General features: G+C 35.6%; 1 protein-coding gene across 1 annotated transcript; it reads left to right on the top strand.

The window, feature by feature from the left end:
* Positions 1–455: 455 nt before the first annotated feature.
* Positions 456–27,721, top strand: LOC128554054 (multiple epidermal growth factor-like domains protein 11; the record flags this gene model as incomplete). The annotated part of the gene is made up of 7 exons (XM_053535267.1): positions 456–522; positions 1,912–2,049; positions 3,023–3,166; positions 5,962–6,027; positions 10,640–10,777; positions 27,214–27,351; positions 27,584–27,721. Coding segments are annotated over exons 1-7 (829 nt in total), but the record flags the coding sequence as incomplete, so codon positions are not given.

The raw sequence follows: 27,721 nt of genomic DNA, 5'->3' as shown, positions 1-27,721 counted from the left end.
TTTTGTGATTTTACAAGTTATTCTATTTTTTCTGAGACCCTGGATGCCCAGGACAAACCTAAATTATAACTATGATCCAGTATACTCGAGTACACCTCACTTAAATGATTATATTTTTACTTTGAACCTGTCAATTTTTATAATTTATATAGCATTGTGTTTCCAAAAAATTGCTCCATAATGTTCCGAAAACCGCATCTAAAAATGACCAGCGGTTACGGAACTACATACGGAGTAACATTACATATTGAACGCCCCTCGTACCCTGTAGTTAACAGCGCTAATTGCTTACCTTTAGAAAATTTTATGGGTCACAAATTGATGTAAATCCGTTACAACTCGCCCTGTTTTCGGTAGGCGCGGACCGCATGTAAATAAAAATCGTCACACAGCAATTGAACTAATGACTCGGATTTCAATACGAATCGATAAAAGATGTATCTGAGTAAAGAGACATGCCGAAAAGTATAGAAAACAAGTCAGGGATGGATCTTAATTTTTCACGTAAATCGGAATATGAAGGCAAATAACGAATATTTCATATTCCAAAAGATGAAACAAGCTATGAAAACGATTTGTCAGTCTCAATTAGTCAATGTCTAAATTACTTCCGGTGTAAACGAAAGTAGAATTAATGCATGTCGCTGATTAGGATATGATACACACGTAGGATTTTGAGTTCATTTGTTGATCATTTAATGACATGATATTCAAAAATTCGTTCGGAAGATTGACCGAATATTCGAATACCATAAATGCTATTCGTTGCCATCCCTAGTTTTAAACAACACATGGTATGTAACAAACTAAACTGCTCAGATACTTTTGAGATGCGTTTGTCACAAACTTTAAGAACCTTAATGCATAATTTTGAGTAAGTAAAGGACCGTAACTGAGGTCTTGTGGAGTGAAACCATGAACAAAATTCTAGATGCCTAAACCTACATGCTGAATGATATTCCTATATGGTTTCATGTCTCCAGCTCAGATACTTTAAGATACATGCTATATACCAATTTCCTAAATTTTGATGACTGTAGGTTAAATATATTTTGAGATATATGCGAAATAAACTTTAACGTCCCATAAACATATATTGACTTACACAAGGGTCACGACGCTGGGCTGGTTGAGCGAACTCCCAAACAAAAACCAAGGTGCAATACATTGTATGCTGAATAATATCTTTAAGGTTGAATGACTCTAGGTCAAATACTTTTTGAGATACATGTAATACTGTTAGGCAAATTCATATTTTGGCTTAGTCAAGGCCCATAACTCAGAAATGGATGAATGAAATCCCAAACAAAAGCAAACGTGCATAACTTCACATACTGAATACTAGTAGCATTTCTTAAATGGACCCTACGTGAGGTACCTTTAAGTTTGCATGAGGTACATATAGGCCACTTTATGCATATGTTTGACTAATTCATGGACCATAACTCTAGTTTGACTTGGTGAAATCCCATACATAATTCCAGGTATACACTTGTACAAGCTGATTAACAATCCCATAATGTTCCGTGACCCTAAGTCAAATATCATTTTAGATGTTTGCGGCACAAACATTTAGACTCTTTATGAATATCTTTGAGTGAGTCGACAACAACTCTCGTCTAGCTGAGCGAAATCATGGAATATGCGTCCTTCATACAGCAATCGACTACTAAAATGAATTAAGATAAGACAGACGCATGTAAGGTCGTATAAATCTGGTAAGCTCTACAGACATCATTTGCAGGCGTGGGGGATATAAGTAGCAGACTATCAATATTTTTGTGTACGTGTTTATCACAACATTTTTCGCCGCGTATTAATTCTTGACCTTCGGGATGAAAATCAATAAACGTAATTATTATTTTTAGGAACAGATTATATCCCGTCATTGAAAATTTTAATTTCTTATAGCATGTGACTTTACTCACTTCGGGTATGGATGTAAAAATGTCTGTCACTGCCAGAATAATGCAGCCTGCAGTAATGACACTGGAACGTGTTCGTCAGGTGGATGTGCAGCGGGCTGGCAGGGAGACGCCTGTGATAAAGGTAACGATTTAGTAAATTTCAAAATTTATAAAGCGCTTATAATAATTGCGTAACAAAGGATTTGCACAGAATCTTTGTTTTCGATATGTTATGCATTATAATTGTTCTTCTAAAATAGTTTATTTCATTACCTCCATTGTTGGATAAACATTTGCCACTGCAATAATGATGCAGCCTTCAGACAGAAATGACAATGAAACGTGTCCGGCGGGGGAATGTGCAGCTAGTTGGCAGGGGCAGGCCCGTGAAAAAAGTAAAATAAATAGCCAATTATATTTTCGTCACACATTATGTAGTAGCTTTTAGACTTTACAAAAATGGAATATCTTACATAGTCTATGTATTGACTTATTGACTTAGGATTAAATTTATCCCCTCTTAGTACTACGCACTTCCGCATTTGAGAACTGCAAGAGGTGAAAGCTGCAGAGCAGTCACCGATTGGTGGTGTTATGTGGATACTATATATTTTTATCTATTTGGATTACTTCCTCCAACAGACGTAATCAAATATCTATTCCTGCCACATTCTTTTCACTTTAAAGAATTTATAGGTTATTTTAACGTAAACAGACTCACGAAGCCGAATTTGCTTGGTTGTACTCTGTATCTAAAGGATTTTCGTTCACTGTTTTTGTCTTTTAATGTGGTATACAGTTTCAACAAAATCTACGCAAACGTTTAAATTATACTATAGGTAAGTAAGTTTGAAAGTATGGCATATAAGACACTCTGTTATATGAAATCATTGTTTGTATTTATGTATATAAGCCGATGTATGCAAGACCTTTCCTCTACAAGAATAATAACTCTTAACTTCCTCTCGTGAAGCACTCCATATGATTTTTATAAAATCTAAATATGATCAGGACAATAAAATCAGAATGAAATGATAACATTTCGCATTAGCGAATTTTGATGCTAATTGAGCTTTGTTTTGACACAATTGTTATCCCTGTCAACATTGTTTCAGTTTGCTCTCATGGCTCATATGGACAAGGATGTGCAGACGCCTGTGGTCTCTGCATGGACAACCAAACATGTGATCACGTCACAGGAACATGCACTTCTGGATGTGACATTGGTTATGATAATTCTGACACATTGTGCAATACCAGTAAGTATTAAATATTTTGTATGTATTCTCGCTAAGGTAACGAAGTATTAGGCTTCATTAAAAACTATTCTTGTGTTCGTTGAAACATCAATTTCAATTATTTTTGATATATAAAAGGCAATATAGGAAGGTAACGCACAAAAAATAGGATTTTAAGTCAACATGGCTGTCAGTAAGTGGTTTACGTCGGTATCTCTTGCCACTCACAGATATGTGGCGGAAACTAAGCAAGGTGTTAAAAGACTTCTTTATATGAAGAAGCCATCCAGCTGCCTTGAAAAAGGTCGATAATTACCCACATGTGAAATTTTGTTCTAAGTCTGAACAGTTTGGTGCACTTGGTATAAAAAACAAATCCTTCAGACGTAAAACCTGCAGCAAAAAACATGCATCTTATGGTAGTACAAAACACTTTCCTTGAACCTAAATGTATTCTTTTAACTTATTGTCAATTAAGTTGTTTATTACATGACACAGTACTTAATTTAGTTTTAATATTGTAGCTATTGCACATTGAATGCACACCATTATCATAACTTCTAAAGATATTTGACTGAAAATAGTTTAATTCACTTGAGTTTCGAATTCTGATTAGTACAAATTGCATAGTGATAAGATTCAACTAGAGTGATAAGAACATGATTGATATCCTATGTATTCATTTAAGCTTACTTTAAGTTGCCACAGGTTTCTCATATAAGTTTCTGATCAGAAGAATATTAGTCAGTTTTGGTTTTGGAAGACAGTAATACAAGATACAGAAAATACTCCAGTTCCACAATTTTCTTGTTGTTTAACGTGCAGTTTGTAAAACAAACTACTGAGGAAAGAAAGATATTAGTGGGAGGGGGCGAAGTGTCAAACCTCGAATTAACCACTAAAGAATATATCCATATGCTCAACAAGATTTCTGTAATTTTTATGACTTCAGGACAAACAGTTTTTGAGATACGTACGTCTCAAACTATAAGGCTCTTGCATATTGTTGAGTAAGTTAAGGAGCCATTACTGTTGTCATGTAGAGTGAAATCATATACAAAACCACAGATGAATAAACCCACGTGCTGAATGATATTCCTATTCGGTGTTACGACTTCAGATCAACCCCTTTGAGATAAATGCTAAATACTAATCTCGTGTAGCTCAAATATCTTTTTACTAATTTTATTGAGATAGTATTTATTATGACCCTTTAAGTCCTGTAAGCATATTGTGACGAACACAAGGGCAACAACTCAAACAAAACCCCGAGGTGCACAACTAGTATCGCATGCTGAATAATATTTTTAAGGATTATTTGCTGTAGGTAAAATACTTTCTAAGGTACATGCGACACAACCTTTTCGGCCATTTAAACATACTATAGACTAGATCAAGGCCTATAACTTTGGTATTGCTGGGTAAAATCCCAATCAAAAGGAAAATTACACAACTTCAAATACTAATTTTATGAATGCACTTTTGTCCAAACAAGTACACCATACGATGGTTGTGTAACATTTTTCTTCTTTTGCACTATTCTTCCTAAACCCGCCAGCATCAATGGGCTACTTTCAGTCACATGATTATAAACACAGCTGGGAAAGAAAACATAGCAAAATCGTGGCGCACTGATGAAACCCAGCAAAATACGATGGACAAGTTGAAAATTACCGTAAAATCGATGCAAAAAATACTCCTGCTTAAACTGACAGTTCGAAATCTGTTCCCTATTATCTTCATTCCACGGCAAAATCAAGGTAGCTTATATAGCTTGTCTGACCGCGAAATATACGATCAAAAGTAAGCGTACGCGCCTAAAAACAAGATCGCAAATATGTTTCTAAGTGCATATTGTCATATTGTCTTTCAACACAATTTGATATTTATGTTAAGTATTGTTCATTAGGCCTATGTTTACATGTCCATTTTTGTACCAAGCTTATTCAAACGAACCAGCCTGGTGCAAAAAGGCCATCTCTCTGACCAAAGCAATCCATTTGAATGGCTGATCGGAGCGATCTTGGATAAGGGTCGTACAGGAATATGAATCGAATCCGCTAGTGGTAGATTCAGGGGTCGAAAAGAACATGCACAAGGCAGAATCACGTACAAATAGAAAGATGAAAGCGGAAAAAGGCAAAACCGTCAAAGACGAGCAAATCGTTGCGATATAAGAGAGCTACTGCGCAAAGTGGATGACTTTGCGCTGTACAAACGAGCACAATTCAAGTACAGAGGTCAGGTACCTGTTTTCTGTGTTGCAACCTGGGCACTGGTAAAAAGGATAGTCCCGGAAACACCACGTATAATAAGATGAAAATTTGTAACGATGATATTGTAATTGATGTTATTGATATGAGTCAAAATATTATACAAAGCAGATATAAGAGCTTTTTAATTCAGAACAATGCTAGTGGCATTATAGATATGTATTGGTGGCACGGCGTCTTCAGTTTCCCAGTTGGGAGGTTATAACGCCATGTGAGTAAATGGCGTTCAGTTATTGGCGATTTTTATATTGTCGATGTTGTGGAAAATGAATACAAACTACGACTTAAAGCTATTCCGTCCAGTGCAGATCTTTGGCTGTGCCTATTAAGCGGTGAAGACCATTTCAGGTCTTTCGTCAAGGAGGCCAAAGTTCTGCTTAAAAATCGTTTGATATGTGTTGGAAAATGTAATAACGACATTTTTCATGATCGCAATAAAGATACGGTTTTAAAATAAATCTGGAAGTCCTGCTTTGACGTACGAGGATTTTACAAAAGTAGTTGATAAGAAATAAGTGTTCACATATTATTTTTTATTGACAGGTATTAACTTGAAACCTGTTATCCAGAGACAGATGGAAAATGTGGGAATTGACGTTCAAAAGCACGGTTATTATGGAACACTATTATGTTCAGTTACATTATTCAGTCCAGAGCAGATTCAGCGTGTCAGAAATATACTGTTTTAAACATTTTGAAGAATATTGTAAACATATAGTTGTACGAGGATTGTTCAAATATGAATGCATCTAGAACGTTATCTCGCTCAATAATGCGAAAATCACGAGGAAATTAAGATTATTGGGTAGATAAACATGTTAGCTTTACAATGATACCACACCCATTAAAATCCGTTCACTTTAGCTGTGGTGTCTATCGCTCGCTAAACATTGGCTACTCGTGTATACTAATACAAAAATGGTTGGCAAGATGGTTGCTAGAGTGAAAGAAATAGTTGCTACTGATGCAAGATACACCGCTCGACAAATTGCTAGTGTGGTTGGCATCTCATTAGGAGCAGCTCATACAATTCTGAAACGTCATTTGAAAATGAGAAAGATCTGTGCTAGATGGATTCCCCATCTGTTGACAGATGAGCAGAAAAAGGCACGCGTGCAATGCGCAAAATTGTTACTTAAACAGTTTCCAAATTACAATGCACGGTCTTTCGCAAATGTCACCACTGGTGACGAGACATGGGTTCAAAAATACCTTTCTGGTCGAAAATTTGTGCAGCGCAAACACCTCGGTTCTGCAATATTGCAGTGTCTTTATAGTATACCTAGAAATGACTATGAAAATGCCTTCAGGGATTGGATTAGAAGACTGAAACTTTGCATGTTTGTTGGAGGTGAATACTTTGAGGGGACCAAATAAATTTTTATTGAAATCAAGGATACATTTTTATGTGCTTAGATGCATTCATTTTTGAACAATCCTCGTACATGATCAGAACCAGCAGTGTCAACAGTTGTAGCAATGTATTTAGCTGAACTGCTAGATCAAGGAAAAACATATACAGTAATCACTCCAGCATTATATGCCATAAAATGGATACATTTTATTCATGACTTTGAGGATCCAACTCGGAGTTACTCGATAAAGTATTTATGATGAAAGGGCATAAAATGTTGATTTAGTAATTATATTATACCTTGTATGTAATCAGTCACGTAATATTTTAATTGTCCCGCCCATTTTAGTGAAAGCGGGACTAAGCGATCCTCATTCCGGCGGTGGCAACACAATTCTCAACAATTGAGAAAAAACTCAAAATATGTTACATTTATTTCTTTTAAACCTTGAATAATAATTAAGAAACTGATTTTACACCCCATGTGGAGTCCTGGACTCTAGTGACCTTGACCTTGAAGATATTATGTTTTAGATTTTTGACGCCTTTGAAAATTCACATTAATGACAATTTCTCAAAGACCGTTAAATAAATTGCTGTGAAACCTTGTTGGATGGCCCAAAATCTCATTTTACAACCCCGTGGTGAGTCCTGGTCCCCTAGTGATATTGACCTTGAAGAAATTAGCATTTTTAGACATTTTTATGCTTTTCAAAATTCACAAAAAAAGACAATTTCTCATAAACCGTTACATATTTTGCTTTGAAACCTTGTATAATGGTTTAAAATCTCATTTTAAACTCCTTCGGGGAGTCCTAGATACCTAGTGATCTTGACCTTGACGAAATTAGGATTATTTAGATATTTTGATGCCTTTTTACATATATGAGCCGCGTCATGAGAAAACCAACATAGTGCGTTTGCGACCAGCATGGATCCACGAAGTCTGGTCAGGATCCATGCTTTTCGCTAACGGTTTCTCTAATTGCAATAGCTTTGAAATCGAACAGCATGGATCCTGACCAGACTTCGCGGATTCGCAGGCCGGTCTGGATCCATACTGGTCGCAAACGCGCTATGTTGGTTTTCTCATGGCGCGGCTCATGTTGCTTTGAAACCTTGTAGGAAGGTTAAAAATTTTATATTACACCTTTGTGGTGAGTCCTGTCTCCATAGTGACATTGACCATGAAAAAATGGCCTTTTTTTAGATTTTTAACGCCTTTAAAAATTCTCAGAAATGACAATTTTTCAAAACAAATGTTACATATAATAAAAATAATAATAAATTATACAATTTCAGGCTGTGACCTTGTACTATAATTTCACAGACAATATTGTTAAACAGTATTGGTGCAATTCCTAAATTGCCGACTGACATTATATCTTATACACAATATAGAATAGTTACATATGTCAATGTTCTTATTGCTGTATTATTGCTGTCAATTAGCTCCATGTTGAGAGCGTAGATATACGGCTCAATGGGTCGTGAGTTTGATCCCCGAGCAAGGCGTATGTTCTCCGTGCCGATTTGATAAATAAAATTGTGTCTGAAATCATGTGTCCCTCACCTCTGATTCATATGGGAAACTTGGCAGTAACTTTCGGAGAACAGGTTTGTACTGATGCAAAATTCAGGAACACCGGTTAGGTTAACTGCTTGCAGTTGCTTAACTGAAATAAAGTTGAAAAACGGCGTTAAACCCAACACAAAGCAAACAAATCTTATTGCTACATAGCAAAGTCCCAGTTATTTAGATTTTTAATTCAAAACATACATGTGTATTTGTTACATTCACATGAAACAAAAATCTTATTTAATAAGCTTTAATAAAATGGCGGCCATTTTCATAATAACGAACCGAAAGATCACAGATATATACATCTGAGGGAGATAACTGTCAAGATTGTCCTGACTGCATTTAAAACCACCTGATACTTATTAAGATGTCTAAAGAAAAGGTCTAACCTTTGTAAAAGCAAAGGTTTTATGAGACCTAGACAGAAAACATATTTAGAAGTGACTCAAATCAGATATGTTCATCTGTAAAGCTAGAACAATGAAGACGGCAATACACTGCAGATTATAAAGAATTTGTATTGGTATTGCTTCGAAGGCCTCTGCATTCAAACGACATTATTAAGTATTACAGGAATTCTGAAAAGGGGTATTTTGGACTGAATTATAGGTTTAATTTAAGTGGAAAAGCCTAAGAAAAGACATCTTATATAATTATTTTAATGCCGTAGAGTCTAAGAAGACTTGTGAAAGTAGAACAAATTAGTGAATGTAGCATGAACTTCTTGCACTTTGACGTTTTTAGCTCATATGATATTTTGAAAAAAAAAACACAAACAAATCTACCAAATTAAAAAAAATGATGAGTTATCGGCGTCGGCGTTACCTGGTCAAGTTTTATGTTCAGGTCAGCTTTTCTCCTACACTATCAAAGCTATTGCATTAAAACTTGCAAATTGTTCACCTTTATGAGCTGACTCTGTACAGCAAGAAACATAACTATATTCTGCTTTTTTTTCAAGAATTATGGCCCCTTTTGGACATAGAAAAATATCAGATTTCTTGGTTAAGTTAGGTCAACTTTTCTCCTTGACGGTCAAAGCTTTTGCTTTAAAACTTCGAGCAGTTATTTGCCATTTAAAGCTGACTCTGCACAACACGTACCGTAACTGTACATTGCTTTTTGCAAGAATTATGTCCCTTTTTTGACTTAGAAAAATATCATAAATACACGGGTAGGACAATATTTCTATGCTAAGACAAAAAATCAGATGAGCGTCTGCACCCACAAGGCGGTCCTCTTGTTTAGTTTAAACATGCAGCTTCAAGTCATTTTCCCTTCGTGTCTACTTGATTGAGCTCCGCTTAGATCATCTGGTTCGGTAGGCCTCAAGATGTCGTGAGATAATCGAATGTTTAACCACGTTAACTGCTTGTGTCTTGTGAGTTATTGTCCTGAGGGTCACTTTGGATGTCCATATATAAAAAATGCAGACCAAAACAAGGCTTTACTTGTTTTATATTGTAACATATCTTATTTTGGTAGATATTCTTACACTCACTCATATTATGATGTTCAAACAGAATACTTTTTAAGCATATCTCTGTCCTCTAGGATACCGTTTGATGCAAATGCTTTTTAATGTTTCAAGGAACACGCCAGGTTAATTTGATCCGCCAGCACCTCGTTGTGCAATAGCTAACTGTAGCGAGTATAATAGATGGCGAAGGTTTCCAAATGAAACTACTTTCTATTTAAGCCAATTCATTACCATTTGTTTAGCATATTTTAATGTGTTTTTCAATTGTTCTTATTAAAAATTTTAAGTACTCTTCCATGCAGGGTGTGTCCGTGGTCAAGTAGTCGCCTACTTTGAATCACTTGCCTCTCAAAGCTTTGGATTCGAAACCTCGTTTGGGGTCTAGACCTATCTTTTGAGGAAACCATCGCGCTGGCTTACGACAGGCAGGTGGTTCAGCAAGTGTGTTCGCTCGTGCCTAAAATTGATTGTAGAGTCACCTTGGGTTTTCCTCCGCCACCAAAAGCTGAAAACACACAATATGATCGGCGTCCTCCATACAACAATCGAATACTAAAATATATGTAGAGAAGGCAGACGCATGTAAGATTGTTTTAGTCCGGTAAGCTCTACAGACACCGTTTGTAGGGATGGGGTGGGTATCAGTAGCAGACTACTTATCTGGTGTATTTGTGGACGTGTTTATCACAATATCTGTCTTCTCGTATTGATACTTGAAATTTGGGATGAGAGACCAATGAAGGTAATTTTAGATTGTTATTTTAAGGAACAAATTGTCTTAGTTCATTGACTTTTTGTCTTATAGCATGTGACGCTACGCACTTTGGCTTAGGATGTAAAACTGTCTGCCACTGCCAGAATGATGCAGCCTGCAGAAATGACAAAGGAACGTGTCCGTCGGGTGGATGTGCAGCGGGCTGGCAGGGAGACGCTTGTGATGAAGGTAACAACTTAGTGAATTTCAAACAGAAACAGAATATACAAGCATATCAAGAATTTATGACAATGTTATTAGTCATTACCATAAACAAAATGATAAAAACACTAGAAGCCTTTTAACTAGATCAAACTTTCATAGTTTGTTTTGGGCTTGTTCATTTAAATTTAGAATTCACAAAGGACGAAATTGCAGCTGATCCGATACATTTATCATTGATTAGAGATGTTACCTAAAAATCTAAATTCATCTTTACATATTTTTTTCAGAGTGAAATGATAGCTAAGTGCACCAATTTACTAATTAAAATATATTTATATTTTTTTCCATGTAAAAATAGAAATATTTGATATTTAAATAATGACTTTTTCAAAATATCTGAAGCAAAATGGACAATTCTTATATTGACTGTTTTTCAATGCTTTTAGGATTTCCCCAATTATAGCCTATATCAAACGTTTCCACAGCAAAATAAGTGTAGTGTAAGTTTAATCTTCTTTCAGCGCTTTGAAAGAGCCTATACGGAAAACTTCATTTTGTCTTTTAATAAAGTCAAATTCCAAGACTAGCCAAGAGTCTAAAACTCATTAAACAAATCTGAGTGAAAGAGAATGACATGCTCTTTATTATAAGCTTACCAAAGCCATACCGAACATTTACTTGAAAGAAGTTATTAAAGATTTTATAATGTAAACAAACCCATAAAACTTTTAACCATCAATATTTTCCACTCATGAATGCACTCAATTCAGCTGTTAATTGTTGATAATAATTGTAAACGAGAGGACCCAACGAAAATCTTTTTTTCAAGTTGTGTAAACAGTTTAAGTAAATTAATGTTGATATCTGAAGTTATCCGCTAACTTTGTTAACAACAGTAAATAAAACACATTAAAGTTTGTTTAAGGTAGTTGACCTGTAAAGAAAATCATCAAATAAAGTAATCTCTATATGCTTTTTCAGGATTTATTCGTTTTTCACGGATAGCAATGATCGTAATAGTTCCATCCAGAGAATGTTGAATTGCTTAAAATACATTGCATAGAGTCATTACCTATCAGCTACCTTAAATTGTTGTAATTACAAATACTACCTTAAAGCATTGTAATTTCATTTGATGACAAGTACTTTTTGTGTTACATTATTTGCAACAAAGTACTCCTGAACAATAAGAGAAATGCTTCAAAATGAGAAAAATGTGCATGTTGTATATTGAATACAAAGAGACTTAAGCAAATGTAGGTCATATCTTCTCTGCCCGATCAATTGTTGGAAAATGTACCTATCTGATTGTTCTTTCACTTTTTAATTTATTTGTCAATTCTGAGTTGTTCCCCTTAGATTTTCTTGGGTACGTACCATCTCTACATTGACAATTTAATCAAAGTCCCGCCAGCAGCTAATATTCGAGTTTCTGCAGTTGTTATGTAGGAAGAAATAGTTCAGTTAAATAGCATCGGAAACGAACTAATAATTGTTTAAATAAATTAAATTAAATTTCAGTATAAATTGAATATAACGTACATTTAACAGATGAACAAAAGAAACAATAAGCAAAAGCTTATAGTGATTACACCCAACATACTTTTAGATTAAAATATGAACAACTGCGTGGAAGCTTGCCTTTACATTTGACAGAATCACGGATAAGTCGAATTGAAAAGTCTTTTAAGAATAAGGATGGATTAAAGATCAAAGTTTCGAGATAAACAAGTGCTAGTTAAGGTCAAAACATGTTTCATTGGAGTCTTTGCTGATTTAGTGCGTTAAACGTCATACCAATTATTGCAAGAGTTGCTAAAATATTATTAACCTTGGGTGTTAGGTCGTTGAGCGCTTTAGCAAACACAAGGGGTCAACAAACCGACTGGAAATGGGATTACACCCAAAACAATGACAAAAAAACATAACATGTAGCATGTAGCACCATATCTGACATCAAGTCAACAAAAACAATTATTAAATAATAAAACAGCAAATGTAAAACTGACACAAAAAACTGAAACAAAACGGAGGGTCTATGAGTCTTCCAGCTAAACTGGGAAAAACATACAGATTGATTCTCAGCAAAGACCGTATAGGTGAATTCCTTTTGGACCGGTACAAAATAAGTAAAATTTCAAAGTTCCAAAGGTACAAACTCAAAACCCATAGTTTTTCAGAATAAAGCAATTTTTAACTTTGAAATTAAACAATGGGTAGAACATTGTAAATTAAAAACTTTAGGGGTGTATTTACTAGAAATAATCTGCCAAAATGTGGAATAATTAACTAATATGATTCTACTGGACCTAGGACTCAGTGGGTGTGTTATGTTGAAGATATATATTTTGACCCTTTCGAATAGCCAACCGCAAAAGTAATACTCAAATATATTCCAGGAGTAAAGAATAACAACATACAATATCAGACGAAACAAGTGAATGTGCGGTTATTATTGTTTATTTTTAGCTCACCAGAGCACAAAGTGCTCAAGGTCAGCTATTGTGACCTGTCATTGTTCGGCGTCCGTCGTGCGTCGTCCGTCAACATTTGCCTTGTGAACACTCTAGAGACCACAATTTTGACCCAATCTTTATGAAACTTGGTCAGCTTGTTTGTCTTGATGATCTCTAGGTCAAGTTCGAAACTGGGTTATGTGGGGTCAAAACTAGGTCAGTAGGTCAGATCAAAGGAAAAGCTTGTGAACACTCTAGAGACCACATTTGTGACTCAATCTTTATGAAACTTGGTCAGAATATTTGTGTTGATGATCTCTAGGTCAAGTTTGAAACTGGGTTATTTGGGGTCAAAAACTAGGTCAGTAGGTAAGATCAATGGAAATGCTTGTGAACACTCTAGAGACCACATTTTTTGAACTAATCTTTATGAAACTTGTTCAGATTATTTGTCTTGATGATTTCTAGGTAAAATTTGAAACTGGGTTATGTGGGGTCAAAAACTAGGTCAGTAGGTCAGACCAAAGGAAAAGCTTGTGAACACTCTAGAGACCACATTTTTGATTCAATCTTTATGAAACTTAGTCTGAATATTAGTCTTGATAATCTCTAGGTCAATTTCGAAACTGGGTCATGTGGGGTCAAAAACTAGGTCAGTAGGTCAGATCAAAAGAAAAAGTTGTGAACACTCTAGAGACCACATTTTTGACCAATCTTTATGAAACTTGGTCAGAATGTTAGTCTTGATGATCTCTAGGCCAAATTTGAAACTGGGTCATGTGGGGTCAAAAACTAGGTCAGTAGGTCAGATCAAAGGAAAAGCTTGTGAACACTCTAGAGACTACATTTTAGATCACATCTTTATGAAACTTGGTCAGAATGTTTGTCTTGATGATCTCTAGGTCAAGTTTGAAACTGGGTCATTTGGGATCAAAAACTAGGTCAGTAGGTAAGATCAATGGAAATGCCTGTGAACACTCTAGAGACCACATTTTTGATCCAGTCTTTATGAAACTTGGTCAGATTGTTTGTCTTGATGATATCTAGGTCAAATTTGAACTGGGTTATGTGGGGTCAAACCAGGTCAGTAGGTCAGATCAAAGGAAAAGCTTGTGAACACTCTGGAGACCAAATTTTTGACCCAATCTTTATGAAATTTATAAAGCGTGTTAGTCTTGATAATCTCTAGGCCAGGTTAGAAACTCGGTCATGTGGAGTCAAAAACTAGGTCAGTAGGTCAGATCAAAGGAAAAGGTTGTGAACACTATAGAGACCACATTTTTGACTTAATCTTTATGTAACTTTGTCAGACCGTTAGTCTTGATGATCTCTAGGTCAAGTTTGAAACTGGGTCATGTGGGGTCAAAAACTAGGTCAGTACATCAGATCAAAGAAATAGCTTGTGAACTCTCTAGAGATCACATTTGTGACCCAATCTTTATGAAACTTTATCAGTATGTTAGTAGTTATGATCTCTAGATTAATTTCGAATCTGAGTCATGTTGGGTAAAAAAACTAGGTCAGTAGGTCAGAACAATGGAAAAGCTTGTTAACACTCTAGAGGCCACAGTTGTGACCCAATATTTATGAAACTTAGTCAGAAAGTTTAGCTTGATGATTTCTAGGTCAAGTTTCAATCTGGGTTATGTGGGGTCAAAAACTAGGTCAGTAGGCCAGATCAACTCTGGTGAGCGATGTATAGGGCCATCATGGCTCTCTTGTTACAAGACAAAGTATCGTTGTTAGATCTCTTGTATAAAATAGTAAACACCAACAATCAAATAAAGAACGAAGGCAGGATAGAAAATATTTTGAAGAAGTATAATTTCAAAGGAAAAACCTTCTGATCCTAGTGGAGATCGAAGCCCGGACTCTTCCTCCCGTCATACCAATCACACCACGGAGGCTTGGTTAAATATCAGTATTTATAATTAAGACAGTTATCAATGTTTTTTGTTGTTTTTTATTTTATACGTCTACGGTGTTTTTTTTTTTTTAATTTTCATACGTTTATAGTGTTTTAATTACCTAATCAAATTATTCTAAAGCTTTAACAAAAAAAAAAGAAAACAAAAAAAAAACAACAACATCAAATAATTAATTAATTAATCGATTATCAAGCCAGTCTCGCAATACGAGAGAAAAATAAATCTTCAAATCTTCCGACATTCATTCGACTGAAGTACGGATACATGTATGTGTGGCTGCGCATGGTATTTCAGAACTTCAGGTAAATCGTCCATGCATTTCGAGACCGAGGAAGATCCGCTAAAAAGGGTAGATGAGATCTGGCTTAAATTGAACCGGTAGCTGGAACTTGAATTAGTGTGCCAATCGGTTAAAAGGACCGCGGGGAGAGATGATATAAGATAAAGTTAAGTTTGCCTGACCCGGCGGTCTGCAGCCACACAGCGGGCATTTTGTCATTAAAATTTTAGCTTAATTTTTCGAGCTTGACCTTTTGATCCCTCTAATTTACATAAAGCGTTGTTTTAATTTTGGACACAGTCATCAAATTAACCAGGAGGCATTGATAAAGTCTCCGGGTATTAACATGCAGACCCTCACTGGATGTTTTAGAGCGCTTTTGTTACTAAGATCGCCTCGCGTTATGTTGGGTTAGGTCCAGTCAAAGAGTGAGTGATAAGACATTGCTGAATCAGACATTGTTGAAGAAATAATGTATAACGACGTGCTTGGTGTCTGTTATTGAATTTGTATGATAAGCGTTTCATTTGGATTTCTTAATACTGTTAACAAGAAACCTTCACATCAATCGCTACAATCGGTAGCGTACATGTACCTGTATCTTCTTCAAAATTTTCAGACAAAGAATGATCGCATCCACCCGCTGACTGTTGATTGCTGTTTTTTTCCTTAGAAATTCTGCTATTCTAGGGACTTTGTCCTCTTCCATTAAGGAAAATATTGTTTGGCCAACTCTGTTAAAGCTCTCATGCACTTATTATTGGACTCACCCTTGGCTGTGTTACGTATTGGTAATGGGTGGACGTACAGACTAAGCGATCACAATTATATCCGATGGTAAAGAGGGCAAATGATGATTCCTCAGTATAATAAGAGACCCAATCAAATGAAATAATAATTGAGTACAAGACAAAGGAAATATAAAGGAAAGGTTTTCTGAATTTCATTTTAAATCACCCTATGATATGTATTAACGTATTTAACGCAAATACGACGCAAACTCTTTATAAACATTTTGAAAGAATTAAGATTCACGAAGTACACGTGTGGTGAAGTGTCGAGGACTGAATGATTTATAAAAAGTATATACTTAAGAAATAATGGATATGTCCCTATATTTTATCAGTTAATAAAATATGGGCAGGAGTTTGGATGCGTAATAATTAAATCACGAGTGCCTACTGATAAAATTGTTGGAACATATTTATCAATTCGATTCTAAATTTCTTCGCATTTTAGCTCGATACGTCATTCGGCTGGCTATATGCTCTTATAAAACCACCCCACGAATAGAAAGTGTTGCATAAAACGGAATTTTCCGATATTCAGTAAATTTTAATTAAGTATGAAGTAGTTACTGCTGTGAAAATGTTATTTTCAATAACATCTAAAGTCGGATATAGAAATCAGAAGTAAATACTAGTACTTCATTGAAAGGTTATATATGCAGTTTCTAAAAATAGCACACGTCACCTTCATGATGACACGCCAGAACATTGCGGCATATAAACACGTAAACACTTGGTCGAGTCTGGAAGATTGGAGCATGAATTATAATTTATTTAATGTCAAAGTAGAATCTTGTTGACATTTTTGGTGCCCACAACGCAGAAATTGTAAACTGTGCACACGACCAGATATAGATGCACTGATGTTGAAGTTGAAACTGAACGGGCTGAAACATTTTCTTACGGTAAAAATATAAACAAAAAATTCATCAGTTAGAAATTGTTTGTTTCAGAAAATTTGATGTACTCTTTATTACTACTACTTAGCACTGAAAAAGTCGAGTATTTAGTCAGCATATAACGGACGCAGAGTAGAATCTCACAGTCATGTTACAATCGTAGGGTGTAATGGAACAGCATTATATTTATCGTAGATTCATGTATAGGCGATTTCACTATATGTTTATACAGCAACTGCTGCGGTTCATGTTAGAATTATTAATAATATTACTTTGAAAATTCATTCGTGTATAAACAGAGTTCGCGTCAAATATTTTACAAAAGAACGCTAAGGTTCTTAAATAAAGTGATACAGTACTGTTTACTTTAAGTGTACATTTAATTGAAATTATTTGATCTATTAACTAATTTAATGAAATTTACCAATGGTTCTATAAGAAAAATGTGGGTTATGAACATAATACAACGGGTGGCGCTCATTTGTATATAAGCTGAGGAACACGCTTATATAGCAAATACTCTCATAAAATCCGCAACTGTAGAACTATGGAGGAAGAGGAGGCACGTGAAGGCATTCTCACAGATCCAACACCTCCTTCCTCCTAGTTTTGTTTATTAGACACTAAACGTAGTTCCTGTGGCAATGCATACAGTTTTAAATTGCGAAAGAGGATTGGTAGCTTCAACTTTGTTATAGCACTTGACGGGTCTTGTTTCGAATCCTACCAGATGCATAATTATATTCCTTTACTTCCGATCGGCCCAAATCATAAAGGAGACAAAAAATATATACATATGTTTTGTATTTTGTCATCAATCTTTAATTGAATTTTATGAATATTTACCTATCATTTTGTTTCGTTTCTGAGAAATTCTCATAAGTAGCTCATTGTATGCTATATTTAATATATCATTTGATATAGAAAATTTAAAGCATATCTGATAATAATGAAAGTCCTTTTATTTAGCTCTATTAATGCATATTACTCTTAATTCTGTCTGTGTAGATAAATATTTTAGATGAAACCTATGTTGTAGCATCGTATAATGTGATCATGGTCTGTACTGTTCACTATTCAATGAGTAAATTTTCAGTAAACACCCCTTTAAATAATAAATGGTACTTCCCAAATTGAATGATGTTCCAGTCGATTGTATAAATATAGCAGAGTAAAGGTTAAATCCCAGCCGATAGGGTCGTCAGTGTGTAAAATCGAGAATATCAGTAATTCAAGGTAAAATATAACTGTTTGCACCAATTAAAAATCCTCGTGTGGAGAACTGTACAGTTTTCCTTGAAAATATAGATCAATATAAATTTCAAAGGAAAATGGGAAAAAACTAAAGGTCACGCTGAGATGTAAAACATTTACAGTACAACCTCTCCAGAGCGGCCCTCTCTTAAAAAACTCTCTATAACAACATCATCAAAATTTCCCTAAGCTGAAATATCCTATCAAATTTACCTCTCTAGAACAACAACCTCTACATAACAGTCAATATTTGTATCTCCCAAATCTACAGAGGTTGCACTGTAATTATCGCTCTTTATCTAAGAACAATATACTTTTACTCTTAATGAAGAGTATGATATTTCTCCTCAGGTAAATTATTGCGAGTTATGACCGTTTTTAAATGCTTTAGGCAAAGTTTGCTTGTTTGCTATTATTTCACCATTTGTTCCGATAAAACAGTATCACTTATTAACCAACTAATAACCGGCTCGTAACAATCACAATGTTTATTACATATATAATTGTTTTTGACGAAGTAACCAGTTCACTGTGTTCTTCTAAATTATCCGCATTAAACGCTGTTTCTAATACGAAATCCCTGATACAAATAAAAAAAACAACAACATCTGATGGTAGACATTTTGCGTAACGTATGTAGGCAATTTGATGCAGCTTCGCGGCGTACAACGTTTTGCCTCGAAATATCCTATGGAGCCAGTTTTTTCAACTTTACCACGTATACCGTTTCGCCTTATGCAACAGCATGCATTTGGACTACACGCACGAGTCTCATGTATCTTTTCGCAATATCAATTGGTGCTAACTTTTGCAAGTTGTGATTCATAAAAGTAAAATTCAAAATATATCAAAAGAAAGATCATATTAGAAAAACCATACCAGGAAACCATCAAGATTAGAAATTTACTTTTTATTTTTATCACGCACGTGACTGGCGTACCCGAGCATCCAGTTGCTCAAAATCAGGTGAGAAAATATAGTATTACCAACTCAAGGACACACCAGTAGCCTGTGTTATGATTATTGTGTCATGCTAGATAACCAATATGCCAAAGAAACAAATTGGATGTTTATTCCCTTATAAATGATTTTTAAGGGTTATGATATTTCTATTACAGTCTCTTACATATAGTATTATAATTAACTCTTTATCATTCTTAAAGAATGCGATTATTGTACGTTTGGATACAACTGTTCGTCGTATTGCCATTGTCGGGATAATACAAGTTGTGATGTCATTTCTGGAAAGTGTGATGTAGGTCTATGTGAACCTGGATGGCAAGGATCTAGTTGTGACACAGGTATCTGCTTATCATTGCTGGCTTTTACTTAAATGTTCATGAAAATGAACCCCGTCCCTAACGTTAATTGAACCTACATTTTACAGTCATTTTTTAACTGATAGCCCTTTATTGCCTTTACTGTATTAGATGATCGGTATCGTGTTTCTCCTCTTTTATGAGTAGTGATTGTTCGAAAAAATTGTCAAACAAATTCGATCTCAATAATTCAGAATGCGTTCGTGGCCGGTTTGGGCCAAACTGCACGTATATTTGCCGCTGTAAAGATGGTGTTGCTTGTGATCACGTAACTGGAATCTGTCCGACAGCATGTTCATCAGGATGGAAAGGTTCTAACTGTCCTGTAGGTATGCACTTTATTCATTCGGTACCTTTATCGATATGCATTAACTGAATAATTACGAAAGGGCGCAGTAAGTTTTTATTGCCAATCATGTATTTATAGAATGGAAAATACTCTTTTCCGAAATCAATCATTCTGAGACAGTTTCAAAATAAGATTCCTTCCATTCGTGGCCGGAAGAAATGAGAAAAGACTATCGTGTGAATCTGAATATCACTCCCAATTCAAACTAACTTGAAAGAATTGTTTTTGGGTGACTAATAAAGTTGTTAATTTATAACGATTCGCTATAAAATATTGTCACAGGTAATTGAGCACTTTACTCTATATATTGATGGGAAAAGGGTTTGTTTGAAACTGCTCACAAGACCTGATGGTGCGATGACTAATAAACTGTAAGACTCCTTGATGATTTCTCCTAAATCCTAAATTAAACGGACGGAGGGAGTGGAATTTTGTCTTGCAGCTTTCTTAGTCGTTCCCTTAAAAGTTAGGCTCTTTGTGCTCTGTCTTCAGACAAGTTGTTGAGTACATTGGTGTAATTATACCTTAGATTTAGCATAATTTCAAGTTTACCTTAATATGATCTCACACAGGCATCTATCCCTTTCTCAGCGGGGAATGATTTTATTTACATTGTGTTGTCTAACTTGTTGAAAATAGGGTAAGTGCGAGATTGGCATGCCCCAAACGCGTTAGACCCCGCAGTTCCTTTATATAGGTTACTGACCATTCCAAGATGGCGGTGTCCCTATTTTCAACTTCCTTTCTGTCTGTGTTGTATTTTGTGTTGCGTATGTTATTTTGTTTGTTGCTGGCGTTTCTTTCCTGTTTCTCCTCAATCACCTTATCGCCCCCATCCATTTCCCTTGCATTTGTGCTCCCTTGCTTTGGCATCCCCTCCCCTATTACTATGAGTAAGTTACCGTGTCCACTTTAATTTTGGCTGTCGGAGTCCTGGGGCGGTGCCCGACTTTTGATTTTTTCCTGCATATGTGCTTGTGCGTCATTATGTCTTGGGCAGTGCCCTGCAGTGTTGTTATGTTTTGCTTGTCTGTTTGGGTTAGTTATATGTATGTGTGTGTGTTTGTCTTTTGAGCATGAGTGTCTGCGTTACTGTGGTTTGCCTTCTAAGGTAACTGTGATTGGGGAGCGTGGCGTTCCCTTTTGGGTGTTTATCCTTCTTCCACTTTCCCCTTCGCCCCTCTCCCTATTTCTACCCCCTATCCCTTTCTCCCCTTTTTCATTATTTTGCACGACTGCACTTTAAAATAGAATAAAATATATATGATTATAGGGGCGTTTGGTAATGTTATATAAATAGGCATGTAAAAGAAAATATAACCACTGAAACTGAGTTATCCGACGGAAGCAGTCGATAGCTATAGAAACAAAGACTTATATCAGCAAAACTTTGAACATCTTCTTGTCCAAAACCACAGGTCCTAGGGTTTCGATATTGGCATGTAGCATTATCCAGTTGTCCTCTACCAAATATATTCAAATTGTACCCCAAGAGTCAAATATGGCCCCGCGCCGAGGGTCACATGGTTTATATAGACTTATATAGGGAAAAACTTTGAAAATATTTTTGTCCAAAACCACAGGGCCCAGGGCTTTGATATTTGGTATGTAGCATCGTCTAGTCGGCATCTACCAACATATTTTCAAATTATACCCCTAGGGTGAAATATGGCCCCGTCCTTGGGGTCACATGTTTTATATAGACTTATATAGGTAAAGGCATTGAAAATCTTAATGTCCAAAACCGCAGGGTGTATGGCTTTAATATTTGGTATGTAGCATCATCAAATTATATCACTAGGGTCAAATATGGTCCCGCTGTGTGGTCAGTGGTTTATTTAGACTTATATAGGGAAATCTTCTTGTCCAAATCCACTGGGCCTAGGGCTCTGATATTTTGTACGTAGCATCATCTATTGGTCTTCGTAGATTGCTTAAATTACCCCCCTAGGTGTCACATTGTTAATATATACTTTTGTTCTTTTATGTAAGTTAGTTTTGTATGTGTGTTTGGCTTTTTTACATGAGTGTCAGCGCTGCTGTGATTTACGTTGTAATGTAACTGTGATTAAGGAACGTAGCGTTTTCTTTTGAATATTCATCCTTGTTCTACTTTCCCCTTCAACCCGCTTTCTACCCTTAACCCTTCCTCCCTCTCTATCTATATTCTGCATAAAATTATAATGTACTTGTTGGATGTTTGAAGCAACCCGTTTGGAATATTTTTCCGTTACAGCTTCTGTTTGTTCTGGGCCTACTTTGCAAATGCGTGGCTCTGATGCTGTGTTTTTGTATTCTTCCGAGAAATCTACCTTTATATAGGGAAGACTGAAAATTTTCTTGTACAAATCAACATGGCCTAAAGCTTTGATATTTGGAATGTAGAATTGTGTAGTAGTCCTTTACCGAGATTGCTCAAATTATCCCCTGGGGTTAAAACTGGCCCCACCACGGATTAAAAAAAACAAAAAAACAAACGCAAACACATATACTTACATACTTATTGCCTGCCTGTATTCACCCCCGCCGAAGACTGAGCGGTATAGTTTTAGCGTCGTCCGTCCGTCCGTAGCCATATCTAGGAAGTGTTTTGGAATATTTTTGCAAAACTTCATATACATGTTCATAAATTTAGGGAAATGCGGCATGTCGTGTTTCAGTTAAATTGCCCAAGTAACACCAGAGTTATGGACCTTAGTAGTTTCTTGTATTAACTATATAGGGTACTATAAATATGGCAATTTCTGCTCCGTAACTTGTGATATATTTGACCTAGAATTATGAAACTTAAATACCCTCCGACCAGTCACCCCAACCAACCCGATCATGCACCCCCTCAATCTTTATTTTTTCATTTTTTATTTTCCATCAATATTAATTACCAACATGTAAAGTTTTGTACCCTCTGACATCCTTAAATGGCAGCAGTACACTTGGTACGAATTGATTAAATTCAAATTATTATATACTGATTTTCAACTCCGCTAAGTCCAAATGGAACATCCTTTAGTATCAACAAAGTTACATCAAGCTGAAAATTTTATATCAGGTTTGTGACATAACTAATGACACCACATTTGTGGATGACGTGGCGTAAAAAAATCAATTACGATCACAATTCGCACATTTACTCAGCCAAATGAGCAAAATGTGTAAAAGTGAATTATGATAAACTTTGCAATATACAGTCGATTGATTGGGGATTAATACTGCATCGCTAATGTCGAGCAAAATATCCACAACGAACTCCTGCATATTTCTGGATACATTCTCACAGAATAGTATCCAATGTCAAGAGCATATTCTATCCATTGAAGAATATAATGTTGGTCGCAAACTGCTTGATCATGCAGATGGCACTATTTGCCGCATAGCGACCAGCACAAAGGTGCAATAATTTCAACCTTTTATGTTGGGGTTACCTTGTTTCAACTTTCACGGCTCAGCAATTCTATGCACAATTGTTGTCGTTGTTATGTTTTATTCAACTTGACTAATGATTAAACATTATATCCAATTTTCATTCTGATCTGTCAAAGTTTCGCAGAGATAAACCGAAAAACCCGGTGTGGAGTTTGAAAAGTTGATGGAAATAGTGTATTATAAAAAAACAAATTATAAAAGAATTAACTACTCAAAAAATGTTAATAATGTTCGATTAAATTCAAATTTATTATTTCTTATATTTATTTGCTTGCTTTGTTTCGTGGTTGAGACAGTAAATGTAGTTCCTATGGCAACGGACACAGTTTTAGATTTCGATAGGGCATTGGCAGCTTCACATTTATTTCTGCATTTGAAGTCGCAAGAGTAGGAATTCGAATGGCAGTTGCACAAATATATATTCTTTTACTTCCGAAAGACCCAAGTCATAAAGGGGACGAATGCTTATACCGGGACGCATTGGCATGACTAGTGACAAAGCTTGTCCGCACAATACCCGAGGTTCATTTGTCTTCACTCGCCTGGATGTGATTTTCCCAGCGCAGAGCTTTCGTCCCATGGTTGTGCCGTAAACTGCAAAGACGATGACTTTTGTGATCCACAGTGTTATTTCAAGTCAGGCATTTTTTAATGCTATCTACTTTTGAAAAAAAAATGTTTTGTCAAAATTAACTAAAATCATCTGTTTGAGATTATTTGAGAGATACAAGAAAAAAGCACTTGCCAGGAAAGTACAAACAGCAAAGTGTGGGCTTAAAATAGTATAATTTTCTCAGTAATTATGTCTCCCACCACACAGTGGTGTGGGAGACATATTGATTTACTCCAGCCTCTGTGTGTGTGTGTGTGTGTGTGTGTGTGTGTGTGTGTGTGTGTATCTGTCTGTCTGTCACAAAGCTTGTCCGCACTCTAAGTCGAACATTTCTCATCCGATTTTAACCAAACTTGAACAAAATGTGTTTGACCATAAGACCTCGGCCAAGTCCGATAACTAGTCAAATCGGTCCAGGCATATTGGAGTTATGACCCTTGAATTACCAAAAATCGGCCTTTCTACTCTTATCCGCACTCCCGAATTTGAACAAAATGTGTTTGACTATAATACCTCGATAATTAGCAAAATCGGTCCAGGCATTGTTGAGTTCTGGCCCCTGGATTGTAGTGAGTAAACAGTATATAAAGACTGACTTGCTATTTAGATGATTAGGCAGTTGTGGGAGACATTCGCTTTTCTCAGAAGCAGCTCTAGTTTAGTTATGAAAAATGCAACATATTTTCTGTATTTTGTAATCAAACTTGGTGTGCACATTTGCTTTTTATATAAGAATAATACACGTTTTTTAGTGTATTAATGTCTGCAGACGCCCGCGGAATGTTTGTGACCAAGTCCGAAGGTCGAGATCACAAACATATCCCAGGGCCTTTGCTGACGTTAATACATAAAACAAACGTGTATTGTCGCTATTCTTGCATAAAAAACACGACGACTAAATTTGTTGTTTTCATATGTGATGACTTAATGATTCCTGTACGTTTTTTTATTTACCATTCTGTTGTTCTTGGAAACGGTAAACGTGTTTTAAATATCCATAACAACAACACTACCAAAAGCATGGTTTGAAGGTTTTTGAGCATTTTTTTTTATTTCTCGTTATAACAAATATGGCATTTCCCATAATTTTGCATTTAACTTAAAACATTGATAAACAGGAACACAATTTTAAGAACAATAACTTTACATTCGAATATTTTTTGAGTACAAACACATTTAGAGTAGAGATGAATACGAAGGTAGTGACGAGTTTTCAAGGTTTTTTATACGAATTCTGTGAAAAATCAGGTAAAAACATACCGACTGATACTTAACAAAATCATTAATATGACGAACAAAACGAACAATCGCACACGCAGTACTTATTCATTCACGATTATTTACAACAACTGAACCAACGCTTTGTTAAGGGAGTAAACTCTAAGAGAAGCGAGTGCGTACATTGTTGGGGTTTGAAACTGATAAAGCAAAACATACTACGGATTACATTGTACAGTCAAACCTGTCTATAAAGACCACCCTTGGGAAAGCTAAAATGTGGTCTTTATTGGGAGGTGGTCTTTATTCACAGGTTAAAATACACTTTTATGTTAAAATGGGAAACAAAACACGTGGTATTTCGAGCAAGGTGGTCTGTGTTCAGAATTGGTCTTTAACACAGGTTTGACTGTATCTTTAATGCTACAAGAAGAGGTTATTATGGAAGAAACAAGACGAAGATGCCAAATATCAGTCTGCGAAGAAATACATATATACGTCCCCGGCAAAGCATTTAAAAAAACCCATGTATTAACAGCTCGTGAATTGCCTTGTTCGCACACGGTTTTTCTCCCGTTAAACATGAGCGGATCCAGCGAAAATAGTAGTTTTTATGCAAGAATGTACATTTACATATTATTTGTTTCTGTTCTCAGATGTATCTTACTGTATAGTATATATCATTTCATTTCCTTATTTTTTTATAGACAATTTTAAGAATATCTAATACTAAAGTGCTTCTATTAAATTCTATTAACGCATATTTTTATTTCTGTTTATGAAGTAAAATATTTTAAATTTATGCATTGGACATGTACATTGTTAATAGAGATGCCAAGTGATTATCTTCAGATATCCTTGTAATATGTTAATTTAAATTTAAAGTTACTTGCTTAAATTTGAGCTCTGCCACAAGGGTCGTCAGTAATTCCAGATAAAATTAAGTGTTTGCTTCAATTAAAATCCTTTTGCAGAGAACTGTACAGTTTTTGTAAATCTAGATCAATATAGATTTCATAGGAAAATGGTAAATACTATTAGGTCACGATAAACTATTTTCAGTAATGATCGTTTTCAAGGGCTTGAGACAGAATCCGCTAGTTTCTACTTTTTCACCATTCCATTTGATAAAACCTTCTCACTTACTAAGCAACTCATATCTGGCTTGTAACAATCACACATTGTTTATAATATATAAAACAATTATTGCACTGTGTTCCGCTAATTTATCAGCATTTAAATTTGTTTAATACCAAAGATGAGCGCGTGAAAAAATACACATTTAGTCTGGCAATCCCTGATACTTAAGAATATTTGCTGGTAGATATTCTGCGTAATATAGAGCAGTTTGATTGCGCTGTGCGGCGTATACCGTTTTGCCTCAGCATAACCTATTTAGCCACTCCGTTTCAGCTTTGCGGCGTATACCGTTTCGCCATACGCAACAACATTTGTTTGGCTTCGGTTTATCCGCATACACCAATGTGCTCTAATATCGCGAGATAGGATAAGCAGTAAATCGTATCTTTTCGCGATATAAGTTGGTATCAACTTTAGCAGGTTGTGATTCGTAGAAGTAAAGGTCAAAATACATCACAAGAAATATCATTTTTGGAAAAAGCCATACTAGGAAACATTAACAGAATAGAAATTCATTTTTTATCCTTATCGCTTACGTGACCGGCTTACGCCCGAGCATTCATTTGCTCAGAATCCGGTGAGAAAATGTAGTTTCACCTATAAAAGGACACGGAAGCAGTCTGTATTGTTACTTATATGTCATTTTTCCTGCACATGTTAATGCTGCATTACAATTACACCAAAGAAACCAATATAATGTTTATTGCCTACTAAATAATTTTAAATAGAAATTGTATTTCTAGTATAATCTCTTACACATAGTATTATGATTACACATTTCTCATTTTTAAAGAATGCGATTATCGTACGTTTGGATACAACTGTTCGTCGTATTGCCATTGTCGTGATAATACAAGTTGTGATGTCATTTCTGGGAAATGTGATGTAGGTCTATGTGAATCTGGCTGGCAAGGATCTAGTTGTGACACAGGTATGTGCTTTAACATTGCAGGCTACGAACTTACTACTTTACTTAAATTTTCATGACATGCTCTCCTTCCCTAACATTAGCTGACACCTACATTTTACAGTAATGTTTTTTACTTGATAGCCTTTTATTGCCTTTTCTGAATTAGATGATCGGTTGAATTTTTCTTTTTCTTTTTTATGAGTAGTGACTTTTTTCTAACATGGGTCATGCACATTAGAACTTAATAATTCAGAATGCGTTAGTGGCCGGTTTGGACACAACTGCACGTCTATTTGTCACTGTAAAGATGGTTTTGCTTGTAACCACGTAACTGGAATTTGTCCGACAGGATGTTCATCAGGATGGGAAGGTTTTAATTGTCTACCTGTAG

This window comes from Mercenaria mercenaria, unplaced genomic scaffold, assembly GCF_021730395.1.
Source record: "Mercenaria mercenaria strain notata unplaced genomic scaffold, MADL_Memer_1 contig_4677, whole genome shotgun sequence".
Lineage (NCBI taxonomy): Eukaryota > Metazoa > Mollusca > Bivalvia > Venerida > Veneridae > Mercenaria > Mercenaria mercenaria.
Note: the sequence above shows the minus strand (reverse complement) of the source record. Positions and strands in the feature narration are given on the sequence as shown.